The 24,120-nt window shown below is 39.1% G+C and overlaps 1 protein-coding gene across 1 annotated transcript in view; it reads right to left on the minus strand.

The window, feature by feature from the left end:
* The window catches only part of SYNE1 (spectrin repeat containing nuclear envelope protein 1), a 471,658-nt gene that overhangs the window by 187,696 nt on the left and 259,842 nt on the right, over positions 1–24,120 (minus strand). The window contains exons 74-86 of the mRNA XM_081530296.1: positions 20,294–20,419; positions 18,733–18,909; positions 17,430–17,695; positions 13,193–15,353; positions 11,386–11,723; positions 10,594–10,738; positions 9,719–9,937; positions 8,687–8,946; positions 7,109–7,274; positions 6,629–6,784; positions 2,427–2,579; positions 1,321–1,503; positions 437–574 (exon numbers count right to left, since the gene is read on the minus strand). Of these exons, the coding sequence (XP_081386422.1) occupies positions 437–574; positions 1,321–1,503; positions 2,427–2,579; positions 6,629–6,784; positions 7,109–7,274; positions 8,687–8,946; positions 9,719–9,937; positions 10,594–10,738; positions 11,386–11,723; positions 13,193–15,353; positions 17,430–17,695; positions 18,733–18,909; positions 20,294–20,419 (4,488 nt within the window). The remainder of the gene's footprint in view (positions 1–436; positions 575–1,320; positions 1,504–2,426; positions 2,580–6,628; positions 6,785–7,108; positions 7,275–8,686; positions 8,947–9,718; positions 9,938–10,593; positions 10,739–11,385; positions 11,724–13,192; positions 15,354–17,429; positions 17,696–18,732; positions 18,910–20,293; positions 20,420–24,120) is intronic.

Here is a 24,120-nt window from a genome sequence, read left to right on the forward strand (position 1 = left end):
TGGATTCTGAAAGGCGAAGTAGTTTGCTCCAAAGTACACAGCCCTAAGTGGCAGGACTTGGTTTTCCCATCAGTCTGAGTCTAGAGCCTGTGATCTTTCCACGTGTCCCTACATCTATTCCTAAGGGTAGAATTTCCCACCATATCCCTGTGTACAAGTGTTTCCAAGAAGCTGCCAAAAAAAAAAAAAGATACTCTATGGATGATTATTTTTGGTCTTAGGGAATGGAAAATTTAGAGGAGATAGGGGATATTTATTTACTTATTCAGTCTTATGAAATCTCATGGGACAAGTTGTTAATGCTACCTTGGCTTTCATTTTTCTTGGCAACTTCAATAATTTTTCATCATGTTCCTCCAAATTTTCTGTCAATCTAGCCAGTTAAATCAAATTACCCTCTTAGTTACCTTTTGAAAACTATTTTTCCTAAAGTTACCTGATGTGAAACATATTGTTCTCGAAGCTGGCTTGCAGAATTCCATGCAATCTTTCCATGTATCAAGATTTTAGTTTTCTCAATCCACCTTAAAATTAACTCAAGCATTTCATTGTATTCTTCTAGATGGGATGCTGCCTGAAAAATAAATCATTACCATTCAGATAAAAAATGGATACTCTGCTTCTTGAGCTAGAAATCAGTCTTCTATTTCTCTTTGGATACAATAATCCTGGGAGTTGATCATTATAATATCTATGATATCTAAAGGTATCATGAAAAATAATTTCCTTATTGAAAACCTATTAAAGACTTCCCAGTGATGTTAGGATGAAGTCCAATTTCCTAATACGCTTGACTAATTTGTCTTTTAAAAAAAATCTCCACTCTCATCTGTTATTCCTCCATATAGCTCTTCTCTCTCCCCCTTTTCATACTCTACCTTCACTCAGTAAGGAGGTGGTAGGTGGGGATTATAACTTTCAAAATTATAATTTACTGGTTGCAAATTCTGATTTAACTCATATTTGACTGCAGAAAAACAACATACTTAATTTGTAAAAGTTCAGTCTATACTCGACAATTATGATGATGTGTGACATGAACCAATTAAGTAAAGACTAAGTAAAGACAAACATATATATATTTATAAAAAAGTCTATTTATATGAACACCTTTGTGAATGAATTTATAATATGGTTTGATATGAAGTCAGGTTTATATGTATAAATAAATCTTAGGAATACAGGCATGATATGAGATAAGCTACACTCAAATTACTCTTATTGTTGATATTATTTTTTTTTTACTTATTTTTAAAAGCAAAAAACAGAAAATTGAATTTTGGCCATAGAGAATGTTGATTACCAGCCTGGAAAACATACCTGGTTGAGCTTGGAGAGCTGGTTCTCGGCCTGTCTAATGGTCTGCTGGTGAAGTTCAGTCAGTTTTCCTATCTTCTTGGCCAGTGGTTTACCTAGCTGGCCATTCTGTTCGGAGAATTTTTGCACTGCTTTATCCAGTTCCATTAATTTTAAGTGACAGCCATCTAATTCCTCTCCCAGCACCTGGACAGTCATCAAAGGGAAAGAAAATTAGACTATTGAAAAGAAATTTTCCCAGATTTTCCGGAATCAGAAGGATTGTATTTTAAATGATTTTTATAAAAGCCAAACACTATAAAGAATAATTCTACTATGATCTGCTCATTTCTGTTTCTTCGGTTGGAAAGGGAGACCAGGATGTTTTGTAACTCTGGTGTTTATTTCCTATGAGGCTGAGAGAGCTAAAATTTTCCTTCTGTCCCACCCAAAAAGGATTAGTCACTTCACTCATTGGCAGAGTGAGAACACAGATTTAACTACAAGAGCATCCTTCATTTTGCAATGTATATATGTACTTAAGTTACTCAACCATCATTTAGGCCTTTGACACTCTTCCCTCTTACTTACATATACATGCATATTTATGAATTCAGTTTTACTATGATAATAAATTACACTATTGTATTCATAAAATTTCTTTGTGCTGTGCTTAGTCGCTCAGTCGTGTCCAACTCTTTGAGATCCCATAGACTACAGCCCGCCAGGCTCCTCTTTCCATGGGGATTCTCTAGGCAAGAATACTGGAGTGGATTGCCATGCCCTCCCCCAGGGACCTTCCCAACTCAGGGATCAAACCCAGGTCTCCTGCATTGCCAGGTGAATTCTTTACCAACTGAGCCACCAGGGAAGCCCAAGAATACTGGAGGGGGTAGCCTATCCCTTCTCCAGGAAACTTTCCCAACCCAGGAATTGAACTGGGGTCTCCTGCATTGCAGGCAAATTCTTCACAAGCTGAACTACAAACTGCTTGCGTTTATTGCCTGGTTTTGATGAAGCCTGATAAAAAAGATTTATTTATTTTTTAATATCTTCAAAATAAACTAATGCACCCAAATTATTTAAGGCATTGAATAGCACCCCTTATATTTCCACTTCCCCTTCCTTACCTTTTGGTCAGTTTTAGCTTGAACTAAATTATCTGTCTTTGCTCTCAGCTTGGTTAGAATAGTTGTCAGATCTCTGGCTATCTTCTGAATTTCCTGGCTGAATTCTTGACTCATAGCCTTGCTCTGTTCAACTTCTTTTACCTTGTCCTGGATCTAAACAATCAATAAAACCAGGAAAACCAATCATGGTTAAAACTGAATAATTAATACTAATAACCTCAATTTTCAGATGTTGCCAAAAGGCATTGAAGGTCGTCAGTGCTGCTTTGGTATCCATGTACCTCCTCAAGCCAGCCACGTGCAGTTACAAGCTCTCATGGTGTTCCTTGCAGCCTTACTTCCTGCCGTTTTTATGTATTCACTGTGCTTTCTGCTGCTATTTCAGCAAAGGAACAAGCAACACATGTACAATGATTCACTCATCAAATGTTTACAGATAGCAGTGTAGATAGCTGAGTTTGAATTCTATCTTCTCCATTTACTGTGTGACCCTAAACATGCAAACTCTTCTAAGCCTTTTTCTTCATAAAATGGAAAACGCTTCCAGATAACTGGAGGCACACATATTTGTTTCTGTGCACCTTTTCATAAGTAGCTGTTAATGACCTGTTAACTCTTTTTCTAGCTTCCAATTATCATCTTATAGTATGACTAAAAAGCACTGAGCACATCCAGTGGAAAGGAAAATGAAAAAATAACAGTTAATATTTATACATTTCCAATGGCTTTAATTTGATGTGATAACAAACATTTATATTTTGCTTATAATAAAATGTTGAAGAGAAGATGCTAAAGAAATATTTCCTTTACATAAATGAAAGGCCTTTAAAAATATCTTTAAATCTTGAGGATGTAATATATAGTAGCATGGTGACTATAGTTAACATTCCTATGCTGCATACTTGAAGGTTGTTAAGAGAGTAGTTCTTAAAAGTTTTCATCACAAGAAAAAATATTTCATAACTATATGCAGTTTTGAATACTAACTAGATTTATTGTGCTGATCATTTTGTAATATATTGTTGCTGTTCAATTGCTCAGTTCTGTCCGACTTTTTGCAACCCCATGGACTGCAGCATGCCAGGCTTCCCTGTCCTTCACCAACTCCTGAAGCTTACTCAAACTCATGTCCATAGAGTTGGTGATACCATCCAACCATCTCGTCCTCCATCATGGTCTTCAATCTTTCCCAGGATCAGGGTCTTTTCCAATGAGTCAGTTCTTCTCATCAGGTGGCCAAAGTATTGGAGTTTCAGCTTCAGCATCAGTCCTTCCAATGAACACCCAGGGCTGATTTCCTTTAGGATGGGCTGGTTGGATCTCCTTGCAGTCTAAGGGACTCTCAAGAGTCTTCTCCAACACCACAGTACAAAAGCATCGATTCTTCAGCGCTGAGCCTTCTTTATGGTCTAACTCTCACATACTTACATGACTACTGAAAAACCACAGCTTTGACAAGATGGACCTTTGTTGGCAAAGTAATGTCTCTGCTTTTTAATATGCTGTCTAGGTTGGTCATAGCTTTGATAGCTTATGATGAACAGTGTCGGATTCGTGATCTCCGAAGAAGTAGATTTAACTTCAGGACCAGGGACCAGGCTTGATCACTCAAGAGCTTCTGTATAGCAGAGTTTTATTAAAGTGAAAAGAGACACAGAAAGCTTCAGACATAGACGTCAAGAGGGGGACGGAGAGTGTCTCCCTCGCTAGTGTTAGCAAGGGAGTTATATCCTTTTTTAATTAGTTATTACAATCAATCAAAAGAATGTCTCAAGATTGTAAAAATTTTACCAGACCCACTCCCACAATTTACATTTTAGGGTAACAGAATTAGAACTTAACAACAGAAAGATCCTACTAGATCCACTCCCATAATTTACATTTTAAGATATCAGGATTAGTCAGAAGGTTTTCAGGAAGGAGAAACTGCCCTCAAGCAGGATACATTGTTGTTGTATAATCCCTAGTACACAACAAACTGAGTTGTTTGTTTCATAATCATCAGATATGGGCTTAAAGGAAAAAAAACATTTTATGTGACTAAGACTAAGGAATGTAGAGGGGAAAAAAAAAATTTGTCCTTCCCTCCTCCTCCTAGAGAACTCCAGACCCCTTTCTCCTCCTCTGGGACCCCAGACTTCTTATCAATCTGCCTAGGAACTGACTCAGCTTTTCTTCCAAGGAGCAAGCGTCTTTGAATTTCATGGCTACAGTCATCAGCTGCAGTGATTTTGGAGCCCCAGAAAATAAAGTCTCTCACTGTTTCCATTGTTTCCCCATCTATTTGCCATGAAGTGATGGGACCAGATGCCATGATCTTTGTTTTTTGAATGTTGAGTTTTAAGCCAGCTTTTTCACTGTCTTCTTTCACCTTTATCAAGAGGCTCTTTAATTCCTCTTTCTGCCATAAGGGTGGTACCATCTGCATATCTGAGTTTATTGATGTCTTTCCCAGCAATCTTGATTCCAGCTTCATCCAGCCCACCCTTTCTCATGATGTACTCTGCATATAAGTTAAATAAGCAAGTCTATTTCCTTGACATACTCCTTTCCCAATTTGGAACCAGTTCATTGTTCCATGTCCAGTTCTAACTGTTGCTTCTTCACCGGCATACAGATTTTTCAGGAGGCAGGTAAGGTGGTCTGGTATTCCCATCTTTTTAAGAATTTTCCACAGTTTGTTGTGACCCACACAGTCAAAGGCTTTAGCATGGTCAATGAAGCAGAAGTAGATGTTCTGTCAAATCAGATCTGCTTTGCTGTTGTTGTTCAGTTGCAAAGTCATGTCTGACTCTTTGTGACCCTATGGACTGCATCATGCCAGGCCTCCCTGTCCTTCACCATCTCCTGGAGCTTGCTCAAACTCATGTCCATCGAGTTGGTGATGCCATTCAACTATCTTGCCCTCTGTTGCCCCCTTCTCTTTCTGCTCTCAATCTTTCCTAGCATCAGGGTCTTTTCCAGTAACTTGGCTCTTCACACCATGTGGCCAAAGTAAAATCTCCTCAGTAGTGAGGAAATATATCAAGAAATGAAGACCTTTTTTTGACTTCATTATTTTCAGTTGAGTGCTAACATAAATGGAATGCATGTGAATAATTTTATAATAGAGAAATTTACCCAGAGGGGTTAAAAAAAAAGAGAAATTTGAACTTCTTTTTTTAAGATCTGAATTTGACAAGTCATCCTTCCTGACAAACTCTCCAATGTCTAAGAAGAAAAACCAAATAAGTAAATTAAATATTTAAAATAGAAAATAGCATTTTAATTTAGGTCAAACATACAATGCAGTAGAATTGGATTCTGATGAGAATTTCTAAACACATTGGATCATACACTGGCAAATTCAAAAGGTACAGCACACTTGCATGAATATTATACTTTCTATAGTGCAATACTACTTTCCATTTCATGTAGCAGTTTAGAACTATCCTCTTTCTTCTATTGACCAGTTTTAACTAAATTGCTTTAGCATTAGGCCATCAAGGAGGTCCTAAAACCCATTATGTTTGCATACAGATGCTACTGAAGCTATTTTCATAAAATACATGGAAGTGTGTCCTGCCGTATGAGGTCTAATATAAAAATTTCCCCCTGTTCTAAGTATTATGAATGGCTATGTATCACTTTCCTTAAAAACAAAAGATTTAAAAATATATATACATATTATGTTTCATTCCTTTCCTTGGTTGTTTGGAAGTTAGTCTGACAGACCTTCCTCTAGATAAAATACAGGATCCTACAGCATGAATTTTGGATAAAAATCTCATTCCTGATTCTACTTTATTTTTAACTGTTTTCCTTCTATTCAAATATCTTCACCTACTACTTCGTGCTGAACCGCTGAACTAAAATAACAAATAGAAGAGTTCCTGGCAGACTCTGGGTACTCAATAAATATTTGTTGAATACATGAAATATATCTTGTTTTCTTTGTTTCTTTGAGTAATTATTTTTAGGGGGAACGGTTAGGGAAATCATATAAATTATCTTTAATGTTTGACATTATTGTTTACATTTAATATCACTTCATATGTTTCTTGCCTATGAATAAAACCTCTAATTTAATATTATTGTTTAATACTGATCTGTTTTTTAACTCTGTTTCCATGAAGCCATGACTATGAAAATCCTGCCCTGTTATACAAGAGTACTGAGCCAATAAAGAATGGAAAGCTACTCTTTCTTGACTGTAGGTTTACCTGATCATGGATAGTTCCTAAGTCCAAGGCCACTTCAGCTAGTTGAAGGGAGAGTTCAGAAGGTAATATAGTATAAAGACCAAGGTACTTATTCTTCTGTTCTTCAGCCATTTTTTCAACATTCTGTCGGTGATTTGCGGCGTCTGTTAGGAGAATCTGAAGGAAAGATCAACACAAGAAATTTCTAGGAGCTAGATAAGGAAATTGATTTTTACAGGTACGGAGACAAGGATATGTATTGTTCCTCAAAATTGGATTAAGTGTGGAATTAGAGAAACACATTTACAAAAAACAAACATTTCTTTCGTCTCTAAATAAGAAGCATGTACACTTTATATGGAACAAAAGCATGTCCAATGAACTAACACTAAGAGCCTTTCATGTAAAACATTTCTAAAAAATTTGACTTCTATAAACAAGAATATTTGATTAAAATTAGCACTGTTTTTAAATGATGAGTCTAGGCAATGAGTTTTGTACCTTAAGTTCTTCAAGTTGAGCATCTATCTCTATTGTTGGATTCCCCAAGTATTCCTTTGTTTCCTGAACCCAAGATTTTACTGAACTGATTTGTGTCTCTACCACTTCTCGTTCCTTGAGCTCTTGCTTTACTATCTTCCCATTCTTCTTGACTTTCTCCTGCATGCTTTAGAAATATGAATGGGAGAAATCAGACATGGATTAAAATGAAAGGAAACCTCCAATACATGACATCATATTGTCAAAAACGGACAGTAAAAAGTGAACCCTTCTATTTTTTTCTAAGTAAAGACACTTCCCCTAAACTGCCAGATAATTTTCAGTAATACAACAAGAATACACTTAATGTGAAGTGAATGATTTATCCCTGGAAAATGGAGAGCTGACATACTCCCATGCCGCTGCACTACAATCCATTTTCCTATCTAAAATAACCTGGAGATTGTTTGATTTTTTTATTTCCTCTTTGGAAATCTACTTATATGGTACAGAATCATCAGCCCTAAAAATTAATGTATAATTGGAATATTTGTGCCTATTAGAAACTAGCCTTTAAATAAAGAATTAAATTTTGGATATTTTATGATTAATAATGTTCAGCATCCAAATTATTATAAGTCTTTATTTGAATTGACATAATTTGGTTGCAAAGTTTAAATAAGTGGAGTCAGATTATCCTGAATTCATCTATAATTGAAGGGGTGAATGTAGGATATGTATGAGTAATATATTACTAGGGCATGGTAATCCCCTTCAGTATTCTTGCCTGGAGAATCCCCATGGACAGAGGAGCCTGGTGAGCTACTGCCCATGGTGTTGCGAAGAGTCAGACATGACTGAGCAACTAAGCACACAGAATATTAGTCAATTCAGGAGTTAAACTATATAGTGACATTTTCTCTATGGCCCAATAAGTAAATCAAGCTGGTTATATACCATTAAGATTAACTTTCTCTACGTTCACTATCAGTAAATGACTCTTATTTACCTGGACTTTGGTATCATCCTTGCTCTAAGGTCTCTGTCATCCAATTTAGCCAATGAGTAATCAAGATTTATCAAAACCAAATTCTCAATACCTCCCAACTGTTAACCTTTCAAGCTTCATTTCTCATGAATTACCCCATCACCCAAGAGTTCCTTGAAAGTGATATGCTTACTCGCTGTTCCCTTGTCTTCAGAACTTTCCTCCTACCTCATTGGCTGGTTCAAGCCTGCTTAGTTTTCAGCTTAAATATCCCTTCTGAGGGGAAGCCTTACTTGACTCCTCTCTTAGGTTAGTTGCCTCTGCTTTGATTTCCCTTAGCCCCCTTCAAATGCTCCACCTAAATGCATCTTTAGTTGTCTACCTCTGCTGCTTGACTGCAAACTGCCTGAAGGTAAAGATTGAATCTGTTTGCTTCATCACTACATTTCTAATATGACTAGATATGTACTACATAGCAAGGATGATAGGAATAGATCTCCATGTTTTTAAGGTGGCATGGTGGAGCTCCCCCAAGACTCTTAATACCGCATTTGTCCCTTTTGGTCATGGCCGAGTTTAGAAGCAGAGAATGAGGGCAGGCGTATAGTTACTTTAGGCACCGGTCCTGCATGGCTGTGATCTCCTGCACCGTGGGTGGCTCTCCTCCAGGGGATGGTGCGACTCCATCCTGGAGCATGCTCAGGGCTTGTTGCCGCAGCATCCCTAAGGCCGACTGTTGCCGTTCCAACTCCAGGATGAATGTGTCATGATATTCAAGAAGAGTTACGAGTTCTGCTTTTGAGGCCTTCTCTGCTGAGCTTCCCGGTAATTTATCTTGAAGCTGATCAATCGTTTCAGTGGCTTTTTTAACCTGATGACAAATGCACACACTATGAAGTTCAAAAGTAAATAAAATGAAAAAGAGAGGGCGATTCCAACAAATGCCACACTTGACACTAAAATGTTGAAGCACGGTAGAGACTATGGTGTCAACTCTAAATTTCGGGAAGCTAAAGCATGAACAATTCTCTTAACATGGAAGAAAAGACCACTTCTATTATTCTGGGTTTTAAGATTTAATCTCAAAATAATGTTAGGGCAATCAGGGACTTCATGACATAGAAAAGGTTTAATTTTACTTTTTACTAAACAGATAAGAAAAACTCTTTTCAATATTTGGGTTAATATGAATATGTGCCTTTGAGTCACAAAGGAAGATGTGGCTTAAAACACTGAACCCTGTTTAAAAAACAGAATATATTAAACATGATATGAAAAGTGAGTTAAATTCCTCCTTATTTCATGGAAAGACAGTATTTTGCACTTTTTCAGGGCCAGGAAAGAGAGTTTCACTAAGAGCTCCACAAATGGGGCAAAATCGGCTTGCTCTCCTCTCAAAATGCGATTGCTTGGTTTCTTTCTTTCTTATTAAAATAAATGGGCCCGGACTTAGGACCAAATTGCACATTGCATTATGCATTTTATTTCATGATTTGGTTTTCAAGTCATGGAGATAGATATTTTTAAAAAAGGCTTTTTACTTTCATAAGGCCGATTTCAAAAAAGGGACAAAACGTTGCTTTCAAGATACATTCTCAACAGCGAGGAGACACTACTTTGAGTGCATCAGTAATGGTGATTACCTTATTGATAAAGCTCGTCCACTCATCCACTGCATCTTCCAGTAACTTCTCCTGGTCCTGGGCCACAGCACGGAGCCGCGTCCAACGCTGCCAGACAGCCGTTGTCGACCTGCTTATGGCTGCTTTGCTGGCATCATTTCCTGTTCTTTCCAGTTCTGAAGCTTCACCGTCTAAAGCCACAATTTTCTCATGGAAAGAGTTTATTACTGACACTAAAGCCTGGAGTGGGAAGAGAAGAGGAGTTGAAGGGAGAGATGATTTTTTCAAAAACTCTATGGATTTTGGTAAAGTCCAAAATTACCTGCAAAAGAAAATGTTCCTACATACATTTATTTTCCTCTGCTAATTCTTACTTTTACATTTAATTTGTAACTGAGTTAGGCTTGAGTTTTCTAAAGCAGTAAGGTGAATATTTATTAAAAAGTTGACATGCTATCTATCTGAATGACATTATCCCGTTTTTTTTAGTTAGCAAAAGTATAAATGAACAGAATTTAATATTTAAGTATGTCACATTCTACCTTATATCGCTGTGATATATGAGTGAGACTCAAGTTGTTAACTTCTGAATTTCAATTGAAGTAATCTAAGTTACATGAGAAAGTATTTACTGAAATCTACTGTGTCACATCTTATCAGAAGCAAATTTCTCTGAATGTATCTTTTTAAACCTAGCTATGCATTTCCAACGGAATGCTAAATGAGTGACAGCACTTAATTAAGTTAAAACTGCTATGAAATTTGGTTACACATATCCTTTTTGTGTTTGAGAAGCCCTCGTGGAAATGAGGATTTATTGACTTGTTTCTTGAACTATCATAGTGCAAAGACCCATTACAGCTACAATGACAAGAGTACAACAACAGCAAACTAACCTTATGTTCTGACAATTTTTCTTCTGCTTCGTGACTGGAAGAAGTCTTCAATAAAGAAAACTCAGACAATTTCTTTTCAGCTTGATTCATCAATTCGATAACCTCTTCCCTTGCTTTCTGATAATCCTGCCATTGAGCTGCACATCTTGAAAAAAAATCCAACAAAAGTCAAGAGACAACTTAAAATCACACATTTCTATGCAAGAGCTCAGAGGTCAATATGTCTAGGGATACTCAAAAGAATGAATTTACATGATAATCTATATCCTTGTGCTCCTGCTCCTGCTCCTGCTTAGTCACTCAGTCATGTCTGACTCTTCATGACCCCATGGATTGTAACCCGCCAGGCTCCTCTGTCCATGGGATTCCCCAGGCAAGAATACTGGAGTGAGTTACCATTCTCTTCTCCAGGGGATCTTCCCGACCCAGGGATCAAACCCCAGTCTCCTGAATTGCAGGCAGATTCTTTACCATCTAAGCCACCAGAGAAACCCCAGTGTACATCCTTAATGTGTTAGTTGCTCAGTCATGTCTGATTCTTTGCAACCCCATGGACTGTAGCCAGCAGGCTTTTCTGTCCATGGAATTCTCCAGGCAAGAATACTGGAGTGGGTAGCCCTTCCCTTCTCCAGGAGATCTTCCCGACCCAGGGATCGAACTCAGGTCTGCATTGCAGGCAGATTCTTTACCGTTTGAGCCACCAGGGAAGCCCATGTACATCCTTAATGCATTCCTATTTCCCATGTGAAAACCCATTTCACTAGAATATAAAGAACAAAGTAATTTCTGTACCTCTGCAAGAGATCTAACTGGGCATGTGAATCCTGTATTATCATCCGGCTCTTCTCTTCCAGGGAGGCCATCTTCTGTGCTAGGTCCTCTTTTCCAGTCGGCTTGATGAGTGGGTCTAGGTTGGCTACCAGGCCTTGGAGTTCCTCCAGATTGCTGTGGAACTGATCCTCTGCACTAAAAAATTCCATGTGGCTTTTGAGACTCTCCTCTGCACTCTCCACATCTAGGCCGTTGCCTGTCAGTTGTAACATTTCATGAGCGTCCTCAAGCCAGTCGTTAGCAGCTTGAAACACTTGATAGTACCTTTGACACTGACTGTATATTTGAGTCAAGGTAGTCTGAAAAACAGCAGTAGCAAACACAATCAACTCTCATTTGCAATGTGTTTCCCCAAAACAGTTTACACCTTCCATTTCTTTTCAGGTCTCAGTCTCGTGGTGGTTTGTCTGCAACTGAACTGATAAGCTGGTGACATTTGCTTTTTATTATCCTCTACTTTCCCTTCAGCTCTTCTTGTTATAATTTTATTATCTCAGTTAAAATAAACAAGCAAGGACATAGATAGAATAGACATTTATGATGGTTCTGAAATGTCCTCTCTCTAAAGAAAAAGTATAATGCTTAGCAAGATGTGGCAGAATGAATATTCACCAAAGTGAAATAATGCCTTAGCTAGTGTGTGTGTTCTCAGTCACATTTGACTCTTTGCACTCCCATGGACTGTAGCCCACCAGGCTCTTCTGCCCATGTAATTTTCCAGACAAGAATACTGGGGTGGGTTGCCATTTCCTTCTCCAGGGGATCTTCCCAACCCTAGCATCTCCTTGCATTGGCAGGCAGATTCTTTACCGCTGTGCCACCTGGGAAGACCCAATTCCTCAGGTAGGAAGGAGTATAACAATACCACTGGGAATGTAAACTGGTATAACTGCTATGGAAAACAGAATGAAAGCTCCTCAAGAAATTAACAGCCTATATGATCCAGCAATCTCACTCCTAGGTATTTATCTAAAGAAAACAAAATCATTACCTCAAAGAGAAATCTGTACTTTCATGTTCATACCAGTGTTATTTACAATTGTCAAGGTATAGAAATAACCTAAGTGTCCATCCACATATGAATGAATTAAAAAAATACACATCTTGGAATATTATGGCTGGTTGAAATTCCATAGGATCAGAAGGACTGAGGACAGATGTGGGGAAAACGGACCAAGGTATTAAAGCAAGTAAACTTCTGGGGGACTATGGGCAGACTAAGGTCCATAGGGTCGCACAGAGTTGGACACGACTGAAGCAACTTAGCACCCACTCTATTATTTATTACCTCTCCAAAAGGCGAGAGAGAACCAATGTGTTCCTGTGTTAAAATGAAAGTCATATCAACACGGAAATCACATGAAATGAATACCATGAGCATAAACAATAAAAACATCCTTTTAAGTTGTGATTAAAGATGATTCCATGAAATAGCAAAAAAAAAGAAAAGAAATATTAAGGGAAGCAATTCAAAGTCAAGAAAAAACAACTCACACCTGTTTGCTTAGTCGCTCGCTTCATGCCTGACTCTTTGCGGCCCCATGGACTGTAGCCCTCCAGGCTCCTCTATCCATGGGGATTCTCCAGGCAAGAATGCTAGAGTGGGTTGGCATGCCCTCCTCTAGGGGATCTTCCCAACCCAGGGATCGAACCCAGGTCTCCTGCCTTGCAGGCAGATTCTTTACCATCTGGGCAGCCAGGGAAGCCCCACACCTGTTTACAAAGAAGCAAAGTGAGAAAAATGGAGCAGAAGCCCCGTGGCACCCACCTGTCTGGTGCAGAGAGCTTCCTGCAGGGCCCCGTCCAGCTCTGAGAGCTCAGCCAGCGTGCGCTGCAGGTCGGCGGAGATCAGCTCCTTGGCTCTCGTGAATTTCTCCTTCTCCTTGTTACTCAACGCATTCATTATCCTCAGGCTGGACTGCACCTCTTCCTGATGGATTTGGACCATTCTTATCTCCTCCTGGATGTCCCGCAGGTTCGGGTCCAGGCACAGTGGTCCACTCAGAGCTGCCTCCACGCTCCGCAGCCAGTCCAGGGAGCGGCTCAGCTCTGTCTGAAAGTCTCTACTCTGCACCATGCGGCTCTCACACTCCGTCACCGTTGCGCCAATGGCCGAGGTGAGCAGTTTTAACTCCTCTTGCCAGGCCTGGAGCTGATGCTTGGCTTTCTCGTAAGCCGCAGGGTCGAGATGCGAAACGAGATCTTCGAGATGCCTAGTAACACGTTTTAGGAGAATTCCGGAATTCTGGAGGCTTCCTGCCAGGGAGTGATACAATTTGAGCTTCTCCTCTGCGGGCAGTGTCTCCTCGTTCACCTTGGACTGCTCCGTCCTCACAGCCTCTAGCTGTTTCTCTAGCTGGTGGCACATCCTCTCATGCTCCTGGTAAGCACTGGTGGTGTCTTCTAAGAAGCTCACCCTCTGTTCTGTCTGTCGCTTCAGCCTGTGGTACAGGGTGATGAGCTGTGGCATCTTGTCTGGTTGCCATGGCTGCCCAGTGCTGCGAAAACTTTCTTTCTTCTGGTTCAGTTCATCCACAGCTTCGGCGAGGCCTGCCACCTCACCCCCCAGAGCTCGCCAGCCATCCTGAAGAGACAGAGCCTCTTCGACGCTCAGGTGGCCGGGGATTTGGCTCATCCTGGAGAACTGGTCTTCAAGGTCATGCAGAGACTGGCTTGTCAACTCGATCAAGGAGGCGTATTCTTTCCGAGCCAGAATCGCCTCTTGGACTTTATAGAACTTGTCTTTAGCCAAATCAACGATCACGTTAAACTGCAAGGGCAGGGCGTGGAGCTTTTCGTTGAGATAGGAATGGTCCACTTCATTCAGCGTGGGCAGGATGGCCTGTCCAGTTCTCTGCAGTGAAAGTAGGAGGTTTTCATATTCTGGAGACTGTTCAAGAATGTGTTGGTATTTGGCCAGCTGTGTATGCAGCTCGGCAGTCTCATTCATTAGGTTGATCTCAGGAAAGGTAACGATATCTGCTTGTTTGAGCCAGTGACAGGCTTTATCAAAATCTTCCTTAAAATGCTTCCTAGAAACCAGATTTTTCTCCAGCTCTTGTAGCCGATGGCTGCACTTTTGTAAAACGCTGTCATAGACACTCTGCAATTCCTGGAGCTTCCCCAGTACCTCACTCTTTTCCTGCTCTGTGACTCCTTTCATTAACTCGCGACCCTGGGCCCAAAGTCCAGTGACCTCGTTTTGGTAAGTCTTGAGGCTGGCTTGTGCACTCTTACATGTTTTCACCTGTTTGCTCACGTCATCCGGTAGCAGGCAGATATGTTCACGGAACATTATCTTGCGCTCATGTTGCTGAATCTGGCTGGTCGCCTGGAACACCGCCATGAGAAACTGGGTTTTCTCGGACAAAGCCTTGTTTAAGTACTTCCGTCTCTGGCCCACTAAGTCGCTGAGACTACTCACGTGCCTTTGTGCATCAGACAGTGCCTTCTGGATTATCTGCCTCTCATTGAGGCCAAGATCAGCCATCACCCTGTCAGCATCCTTCGTGAGAGATTTCAGGAGCATCTGTTTGGCCTCCAGTTCACTGCAAATGGCAAGGTGATCCATAAGCAGGTTCTGAGCCATGTCAGGTGGGGGGCTCTGCTTAAGGGCCTCGGCGATGTTGGGCTGCTGCTCTTCCGCCCACCTCATCAGCTCCTGAAACCTGGACTGAACCACGCTGAGTTCCTCCAGGTTGGTGATGGACACTTGGATTTTTCTTTTAACGAGGTCCTCTAACTGAAACCAGCGTTGTTCGAGGTGACTTGTCTGTTCTTTGACTAATTCTTTGTCATCTAAATTCAGATGTTCTACCATTTTCTGCTTTTGTTCTTTCAGATCTTCAATGGCCTTCTTTCTCTCCTGCAATGCCAGGGCCAACTTTTTCAAAGCTTCCAGGTGAACGGCTGTACTCTCTGCATCAGATCTATATTAAAGCACATAAAGTCAAGTTAACTTTAGTCCATATCTGTGCTTGTTTGTATCATGTTAAATTGCACATTACCATCTTCTTTAAGTGGGTGTTCTTAGCTTCGAGTTACTCAATTCATTCAGTTACTCAATTGACAGAGATTCTGTAGTTACTATGGAATATAGTGTTAGTTGCTCAGTTGTGTCCAACTCTTTGCAGCCCCATGGACTGTAGCCCACCAGGCTCCTCTGCTCATGGGATTCTCCAGACAAGAATACTGGAGTGGGTTGCCATTTCCTTCTCCATTATAGAATATAAGACCCATATATTTCCACAGCAGAAGTTGAACCAAGATAGTTTGCCTAGATACTTCTCTGCTCTTCATCTTTTAGCTAAGGTTGCCCTCCCATCACATCTGACATGCACTTGTAGCTTCTTCCTCTGGCTCTCATCAACAGAACAGCATCTGCATGTTAACAGGACCCCTTGATGATTTGTGGAAACACAAAATACCGAGAAACACTGATCTACTGTATTCTTGACAATGGCACTTAAAGGAATTAAGTGATCTGTGATTTCTGTGCTTTCCTGAGAGAAGTTCCAGCAAACAATCCAGTGGTAGACAGTATGCCATGTGTACACTATAACCAATGACTCTAACAGCTGCTCATTGGTATAACTCAGATATTTTCTGTATATCATTAGAAGCTTTAAAAGTAAGTGTGAAATGCAAAGAATTCTCATTCCTTTGACTACAGGACACACATGAGAAAAATGGAATCTTAGAGTCTTTTTCACTTACAAAACAATTAGTTCTAAAGTGTGAGGAAGAGTGTTGGGAGGCTATATGATGACTTCCATTTGAGACATACTGTACTGTTCTTAGTCACCCAGTTGTGTCCGACACTTTGCAACCCTATGGACAGTAGCTCACCAGGCTCCTCTGTCCATGGGGATTCTCCAGGCAAGAATACTGGAGTGAGTTGCCATGGACATATTAAGTATGTCGTGTTTGTGGGTTAACCAGACCCAGGTGCTACTGTCAGTCTGAAATATAGGCTTTTGCTGACACTGGATTTATCCCAAAGACAAGTAAAATGTTGAGCACCAAGAAAAAGTAAACACATCAGAAAGCAGTGTACCTCCTCTAAAACAGAAAGCCACATAAACAAAAAACCTATGGTTGAATTACACCTAAAATATGTTTTCAGTTTTAGTTGTTACAAATTAATAAATCTGGGCAGAAAAAGTACAGATTTTAATAAATCACAGTGATCAGAATTACAGAAAGATTTCTATATGATGACTCTGTGTATGTGAGGGATGAGAGAATCCTTTTCAAAGAAAAAGTAAAGAGGGATTCAGTTGCTATAAAATCAAATAGTCGCTTAGTCGTGTCTGATTCTGTGATTCTATAGACGGTAGCTTTCCAGGCTCCTCTGTCCATGGAATTCTCCAGGCAAAAATACTGGAGTGGGTTGCCATGCCCTCCTCCAGGGGATCTTCCTGACCCAGGGATTGAACCTGGGTCTCCTGCATTGCAGGCAGTCTCTTTACCATCTGAGCCACCAGGGAAGCCATAAGATACACATTAATTGAATTTAGATTGTTCACTAAGATCTAGAATATCACAAGTACAAGAAAAAACTAGACTGAATTACATAGAATGTGTTACTTCACAGAATTGGCAAGAAACCTATGGAACTTGTTTCAAGAAGGATTCGTGTCCTCAATTTACAGATAAGAGGACCATAACAGGTAATTAAAACTAGAAATATTCTTGGGATGTACTTTACATTCAAAGTGTAATAGCCCTGAAATATTCCATGAAGTCACAGGTAGAATCAGTGCTGTTTTCAAACATTTTCCTTTTATACTGCTTAAATTAATATTGGGTAAGGAAAATCATAATTCTGTGTGCATACGATCACACTAGACTCTTAATAATGTTTTATCAGTATTTAAATTTGATTTATGGATCCAAGATAGAAAATGGATGCTTAAAATATAAGAAAGATATTTTTGATTTTTATAGAAATTAAGAAATTTCTGGCTTAGCATTTTGGTGACCCACTAGATAACTGTTGTTACCTGGCTAAGTTATCCCATTCCGTAGTAAATTTTTCTAAGAACCCTTCGACAACATTCATACGGTCATGGTAATCTCGTGTTCTCTGGAGATCTTCTTCCCTTTGCAAGCACAGATTGTTGGACTGAAGGCACAGATCCAGCCACTGGTCATTTAAATGACTTATTTCCTTGTGTTCAGGGGACTCTTGCTTCTTGGTTAACTCATCCACCTTCTCTGTAATAGTGTTCACCGATGCCTGTTTGCATTGTAGCTTCTTAACAAAATCCTAAAGGATAACAATAAAATAGACGATATGTTATAACCTGCTCCCCAAATAAATACAGATTGAAGCACAGATAGAATACCTCTGAATACTTTCAGTAACTGAAAGTTACTGCGGGACAAAGAGAAAGCCATCATGCTTTCTCATGAACACAAATTTCCAAGTATATAAGAACCAAAGGGAAATTGTGGTATCTTCTTGTGTTACTTCAGAAAGTAAAAATAAAAAGTGATAAATATGGAGCAATATTGTAGTCACTAAGGGAAAAAGTTAACATTTTATCTTAAAGTTTATCCTTAGTTTTCTAAAAAATTTTAAGGTTTATGGTTTTGAAAAAAAATCTAATTTATCTCCTCTCTATTTTTCTTTCTGTATATGCAGACAACATTCCAGCAGAAAATATAAATGAATGATTATCACAGGGAAAATATAAATCTTAAAGTCTGCTAAAAATCTGGTACAACTTCCAATCAGGTTAATTTAATAATTTCCTATTGCATTTTAAATATATAAATATTTTATTACATTTAATTTAGCTATGTTAATACATATATATTACATATTACATTCATTTATTTATTGGCTGTGCCATGTGGCTTGCCAGATCTTAGTTTCCTGACCAGGGATTAAACCCAGGACCCAGAAGTGAAAGCGCTGAGTCCTAACCGCTGGAGTACCTAAATATATATTTAATAAATTGATACATTTACAGTCCTACAGCTTTAGCAATTCTTGTGATGAGAAGCTAATAAATGGTAAGTCTCTGTGTTTGTTTAGTGACACAGTCTTCTGGTTCTGCCAGCTGAACCACAGTTGCTTTGTTCATAAACAAGCTACAGAGTGAATGTCCTTCAATGCAAGTAGCCAACTGGAGCTCCAAGAAAATATCTCAATGTTGACTTTCTGATCTGTACTCTTCTGGCACCAAATGAAAGTGGCTCTGATTCTATCTTGTTCTTTAACTAACTATGTGTAAGGACTGGCCGACACATACCCATGCTGGTCTCCTCTGTCTCCCCTGGAGACATGTGAATTCCTACCTTTACTTGAGATACCATGTTCTGTGCGATGTTTAGCTCCAGTTCTGAGTGCCTCCTTTTCATATTCTGCAGCTGCTGATCGGCATCCTGGAGGTAAATCCAGAGCTCAGCCTTCATGTGCTTGATCTCCCCCCAGCCCTGAGTTAGGTTCTGTGCCTGGGCAAGCCTTTGTTCAATCTGGAGAAAACACAGAGGCAAAAGTCAGCGGCAATAGACAGAAACATTTATGTTCAGTGAATCAGCCTGTCCATGTACTTAGGCCAATACTTGGGTACACACACAAACACACACACACAAACAGTGATAAATCCCCCCCCAAATTATCTGCTCCAAGAAAAACAGATTTTATGTTTCAGTTTTCTAAAGACTTCAAGTGTCGAAGACTTACGCCATATGATTTCAATCAGTACCGTGAGGCTTTAGAAATTCTACCAATTTATTAGGTCAGAAGCTTCCCTGATGGTTTTTCACATTGGGCATTTCAGTAGGCACATCTGTTTGACAGACTCATCAATGTAGTCTTGGGGTTAACTAGAAAAGACTTATATTGTTCTCTAACGTACATTTGCTGATACCTCTTATAGAACACTAAGTTATTAATGTTTTGGATATATGTTTAGAGCTGCTTCACCAGTTTTTGAAATCATGAAACTTTTTTCAATAAACCATTTCTGTTAAAAATATAGAAGCTATATCATCTTTCTTAAAGATTTAAATACAGACTTGCTCTGGTAATATAGTAAAATATAAAAGTAAAAAAAATGTTATTTTAATTATTTTAATATCTATAGTATAATTATTCATCTTAATTTCTCTTTTTCCTTTAGATCATTTTACTCCTCTGGAATATTTAATCAATTAAATACCAAAACCAAGTTCTTTTTTTTTTTTTAATCCAAACCACATTGTATTGCAGAGTTTAAGGCAGCAGCAGAAAGTACATGACCTCTATAGTGCCATCTATCCGCTGTGAACAGGTACTGCTGGTTCATCACAACCCTGTCCAAAAAGCCCATATACAGCTTCAGGATCCTTATCAACACCACCCTCAGCTACTGCCGATGAATTAGAAGGGTGATGACGGGTGTTTGCTATCCTAAGAGAATGCAAGGGTCAGGAGTCCCTTTCATACTAAGTATGACTTTTTCATACAAACTTTATGTGACTATATGTATGAAAGTAAGTCCCTTTCATACATTAGGTTGTGCTAAGTATGACCTAAAGAAAATGATGAAAAAGAACAACAACAAAAAAATGATTGGAAAAATATAGGAAAAGAAGAAGAATGATAATTGAAGAGAAAAGAGAAGAGGAAAGAGGCACAAATGTTCAGCAGTTCAGTGGGACTAAATATTTCAGTTCCAATTCAGAGGCGTCAGTATCAGAGTGACCTACTTTTCTGTGACTCAGTTGAAATTCAATACATACTTATTATAATGCCTGAAGGAGCATTATAGCAAGAATAATCCAAGGAGAATTTTTTTTTCACATCTAACATGCAAGCAAGAGAATATGATCAAACAGACATAGCCAATGTCACTTTTTTTTTTTAACTTTTTACCATTTGTTCTGTTTGTTGAATGTCTTTCGCTGTGGTTTTCACTGAAGAGTTTGCCAGGTCACACATGGAGCAAAGGAGATCTAGGTAGGTCCTTGCTTGTTCCTGCAAAGCTCGGAAGTGCTTGACCTCAAAAAAAAAAAAAAAATTGTCAAAGTGCAAGAGAGGCATGATATATTTAGATAGCAAATATTTGTACGTTTGTGGTATTTTGTTGACATTTCAAAAATAATCTTGCTATACTCAGTGTTTTTACCATTATTATAAATGACATATATTACGTACTCAAAAGAAAGCTTTCAAAGCACATTGGCAGGGAGCCATTTGTCCACCAGCCATTTCTTCTTCTAAATAGTCTGTAAGTTCTGGGAAAGGGGAACACCTAAGAAACGTCCACAATTGTTTCAGATTCTCTGTTCACATTCTAGCTTGTTTTCAGTTTCAGAGAAAGAATCAATAGACTACTCTGGCCTGCTTCTTAACATGTTTTTGTGTATTCTGTAGACATAAAAGGTTATTGTGCATTTGTAGGTTTCACTGGAGTTTGGTAAAAATGGACATGGCTGGGCTTTTTCTCTCTGCAGAAAATTCACATAGTGTCTTCCCTTTCCATAAGCCCAAGAAAGGCATCTCCAGGTGAATCCTTGATTTACACACAGAAACACAGAGAAATGTGGTTCTTTGAAGATGTTCAGAGGCCCTGCAGGCTCTGTTTTAGATGCTGGGAATACAGCAGGTCCCAAAACAAAACTGTTGCTCCAGTGGAGCTTACATGAGAAAGATAGATAATACATAAACACAGAAACAAATATGCAATGCAATGTTTGGTAGTAATAAAATAAACACCATGGAGCAAGGTAAGGGTAGGGAAGTATTAATATAATGAAGAAGCACTGTTACTTTGGGATGAATGCACCCCCAAGACCTCTCTGAGAAAGTGCCTTGAGTTGTAGAGGGAGCAAGTCATGCCATGGGGTAAGAGTATTCCAGGCAGTTGGAGGTGATGGGGGACAGCAAGTGCAAAGCTCCAGGCTAAAGCAGAGGGACCTAGGTAGGAGCAGAGTCTAAAAGCTGGGCAAGGGCCAAAGCATGGAGGACCTCATGGGGACACTGACTATACACCCCAATTTGCAGAGTTTATATTTTTATGCCTTCTCAACTGCAGCACTATTGACATTTGAAGACAAATCATTCTTTGCTGTGGGACTGTCCTGTGCATGGCAAGATGTTCAACAGCATCCCTGGCTGATACCAGGAACATCCCCACCAGTCATAGTTGTGACAAGCAAAACTCTTCAGAGACTGTTTTGAAGACTGTTTCAAATTTCCCCTGGGCAACAAAATCACCTCTCCTTTTTGGTTGAGAACCACCAGTCTAATCTCAACTGCAATTATGAGAAGTGGCCTCCTTATTAGCAAATATTCAGTTTTGGAAAACAAATTATTCAACCAGAGTCTTTGTTGACTGTAGTAAAAAATTTGGAATATATTCTAAGTGTGGTTGAAAGGTGGGCTTCCCAGGTGGCTCAGTGGGTAAAGAATCTGCTTGCCAATGAAGGAGATGTGAGTTCAAATAGTTTTACATTTGGATCAGGAAGATCCCTTGGAGGAGGGCAAGGCAACCTACTCCAGTATTCTTGCCTGGAGAATCCCATGGACAGAGGAGCCTGGCAGGATACAGTACACAGAGTCTCAAAGAGTTGGACACAATCAAAGCAACTGAACATGCACACATGTGATTGGAAGGTATTGGGAGAAATGATCCAACACAGGTTTAAAAAAATCATGCTTACTGTGGAGTAAGGGGTGACAGGAGCAGTGGAAGTAGGTGACCAGTTTTTAGGCTACTTTAGGAGTCAGATGAAAATTGATGATGGCCTGATGGAAGGTGGCGGATAGCAGAAGAGGTGATAAGTGGTTCTTACTACATCTTTGTGATAAATGGGGAAGGAGGTATAGACTGCAAGTTGTATAGGATAAAGTTGACCTATAGAAACATTAGGTGATTTTCCAAAATCATAGTTAATAAGGCAGCCTAACTTTTTGACCTTTATCTTAGTGTCTTTTACTCTGAGCTGTGTGGATTGCCCAGGCACATCATTCTGATGTAGATGTAATAAGCACAGATCAATTTTCCATTAAGTTAAAAGCAACACCTAAGGTTTTATTCTTTATACAAACTGACTGGTACTTCACTTCCCATTAGCATCATTAGCTGCTAACCTAAAGCACCCCACCATGTACCTGTGACTCAGAGAACATTATCTGTCCCCAACAGCTTTTGGATATAAGAAGAGAATAAGATATCAGAATTTTTATTTTATAAATGTATTTACTTTAAAAAGAATAGTGATTTATTTTAAAATTTACAAGTTTGGCCTGATTCCAAAAGCATGGGAAGCAACTTGTTGATTGTCAATGACAAAACAGTATCAGAAGATTTTTGCTAAAATCAACTTCAAGGGCAAATATGATAGTGAAAGTGTTAGTAGCTCAGTCGTGTTTGACTCTTTGTGACCCCATGGACTGTAGCCTGCCAGGTTTCCCTGTCCATGGATTTTTCCAGGTAAGAATACTGGAGTGGGTTGCCATTCCCTTCTCCAGGGGATCTTCCCAACCCAGGGATTGAACCCAGGTCTCTCGCATTGCGGGAAGATTCTTTACCATTTGAGCTACCTGGGAAGCCAAATCTGATAGGACTTTTTCTTATTCTCCAAAATTCACGTGTCATGCATTATAAAAACATGTGGAATCAAATCAGTCTGTCATTGACTAGTGGTAGTAGGGACTATGTTATCATTACATATGTATTGAGTGTTTTTCATGTGGGAGGTCCTGGGGGTTACACCCTGGGACCATGACCAAAGTCAACTGCAGACCATCAAAGCAGTTGATTTGGTGTTTTCAGTACGTCTCATTCTCTTCTCTGGCTGTTTTCTGAAGAGGGCAGCCTATTTTGAGAAACAGTGCAGTAAGGGCAGGAAGCAAAAACCAAACTATACCGTCATTGAGTCTGGGCTCCTAGAAGGATCAGCGTCTTCCTGCAACCATGGCTAATGCAGGGAGATGTAGAAACTTCCTGTTCTAGTAAAGGGTCATTGGATTAATGTTATTTTTTCCCCTTTTAATTCTTTTTTTGGGAACTAAGGAGAAAAATCAAGCTTTGGTCTGGATTGTTCTGAATAAACTACATTGGAAACAAATAGCCATAAGATAATAAATGGCCTAAGAAACTCACAATCTAATGAAAAAGCAGAATGCAGACAATTTTTAATTCATTTCTTGATTCGAGGAAAGTCATGTTCTATTTGTCCAGATTCTATTCTTTATAAGGTATAATAGGTGCACTTCTGTGAATCATTTCATGACTTAAATAATGTAAATTATTTAAGCCAAAAGGCATACTTTGGGAGGCATATAAACTGAACACATCTCTTTGTGGACTAAATGAACAAGCATATTATTTTAATCTCAGTTTGAGGTAAAAAATTGAATTTTTACTATTATTTCATATCTGGCAGCAATAACCTTTACAATTAAATACCTTTGAAATATTTTCTTTGAACCACATAGAAAAGTTGCTTAGTTCAAAAGTTTTAAAAACATATCTCAAATATTCTGATGAAATCTCAGCAGCAACATTTTAAGCATGCAGATGTTAAATTAATATGCCACAGAATCCTTTACATGATAATATTTCATTCGGCATTCATTCAATAATTATTTAACAAGGAACTTGTTCTGTGCCAAAAAATGTGGAAGAGGCTAATTTTGCTTTTCTGTTAGCAAATTGGGTGCACAGTGGCGTGGCATTTGAATTTCTTCATAAC

This window comes from Giraffa tippelskirchi, chromosome 9 (genome assembly GCF_054371585.1).
Source record: "Giraffa tippelskirchi isolate mGirTip1 chromosome 9, T2T-mGirTip1v1.2.pri, whole genome shotgun sequence".
NCBI classification, from domain to species: domain Eukaryota; kingdom Metazoa; phylum Chordata; class Mammalia; order Artiodactyla; family Giraffidae; genus Giraffa; species Giraffa tippelskirchi.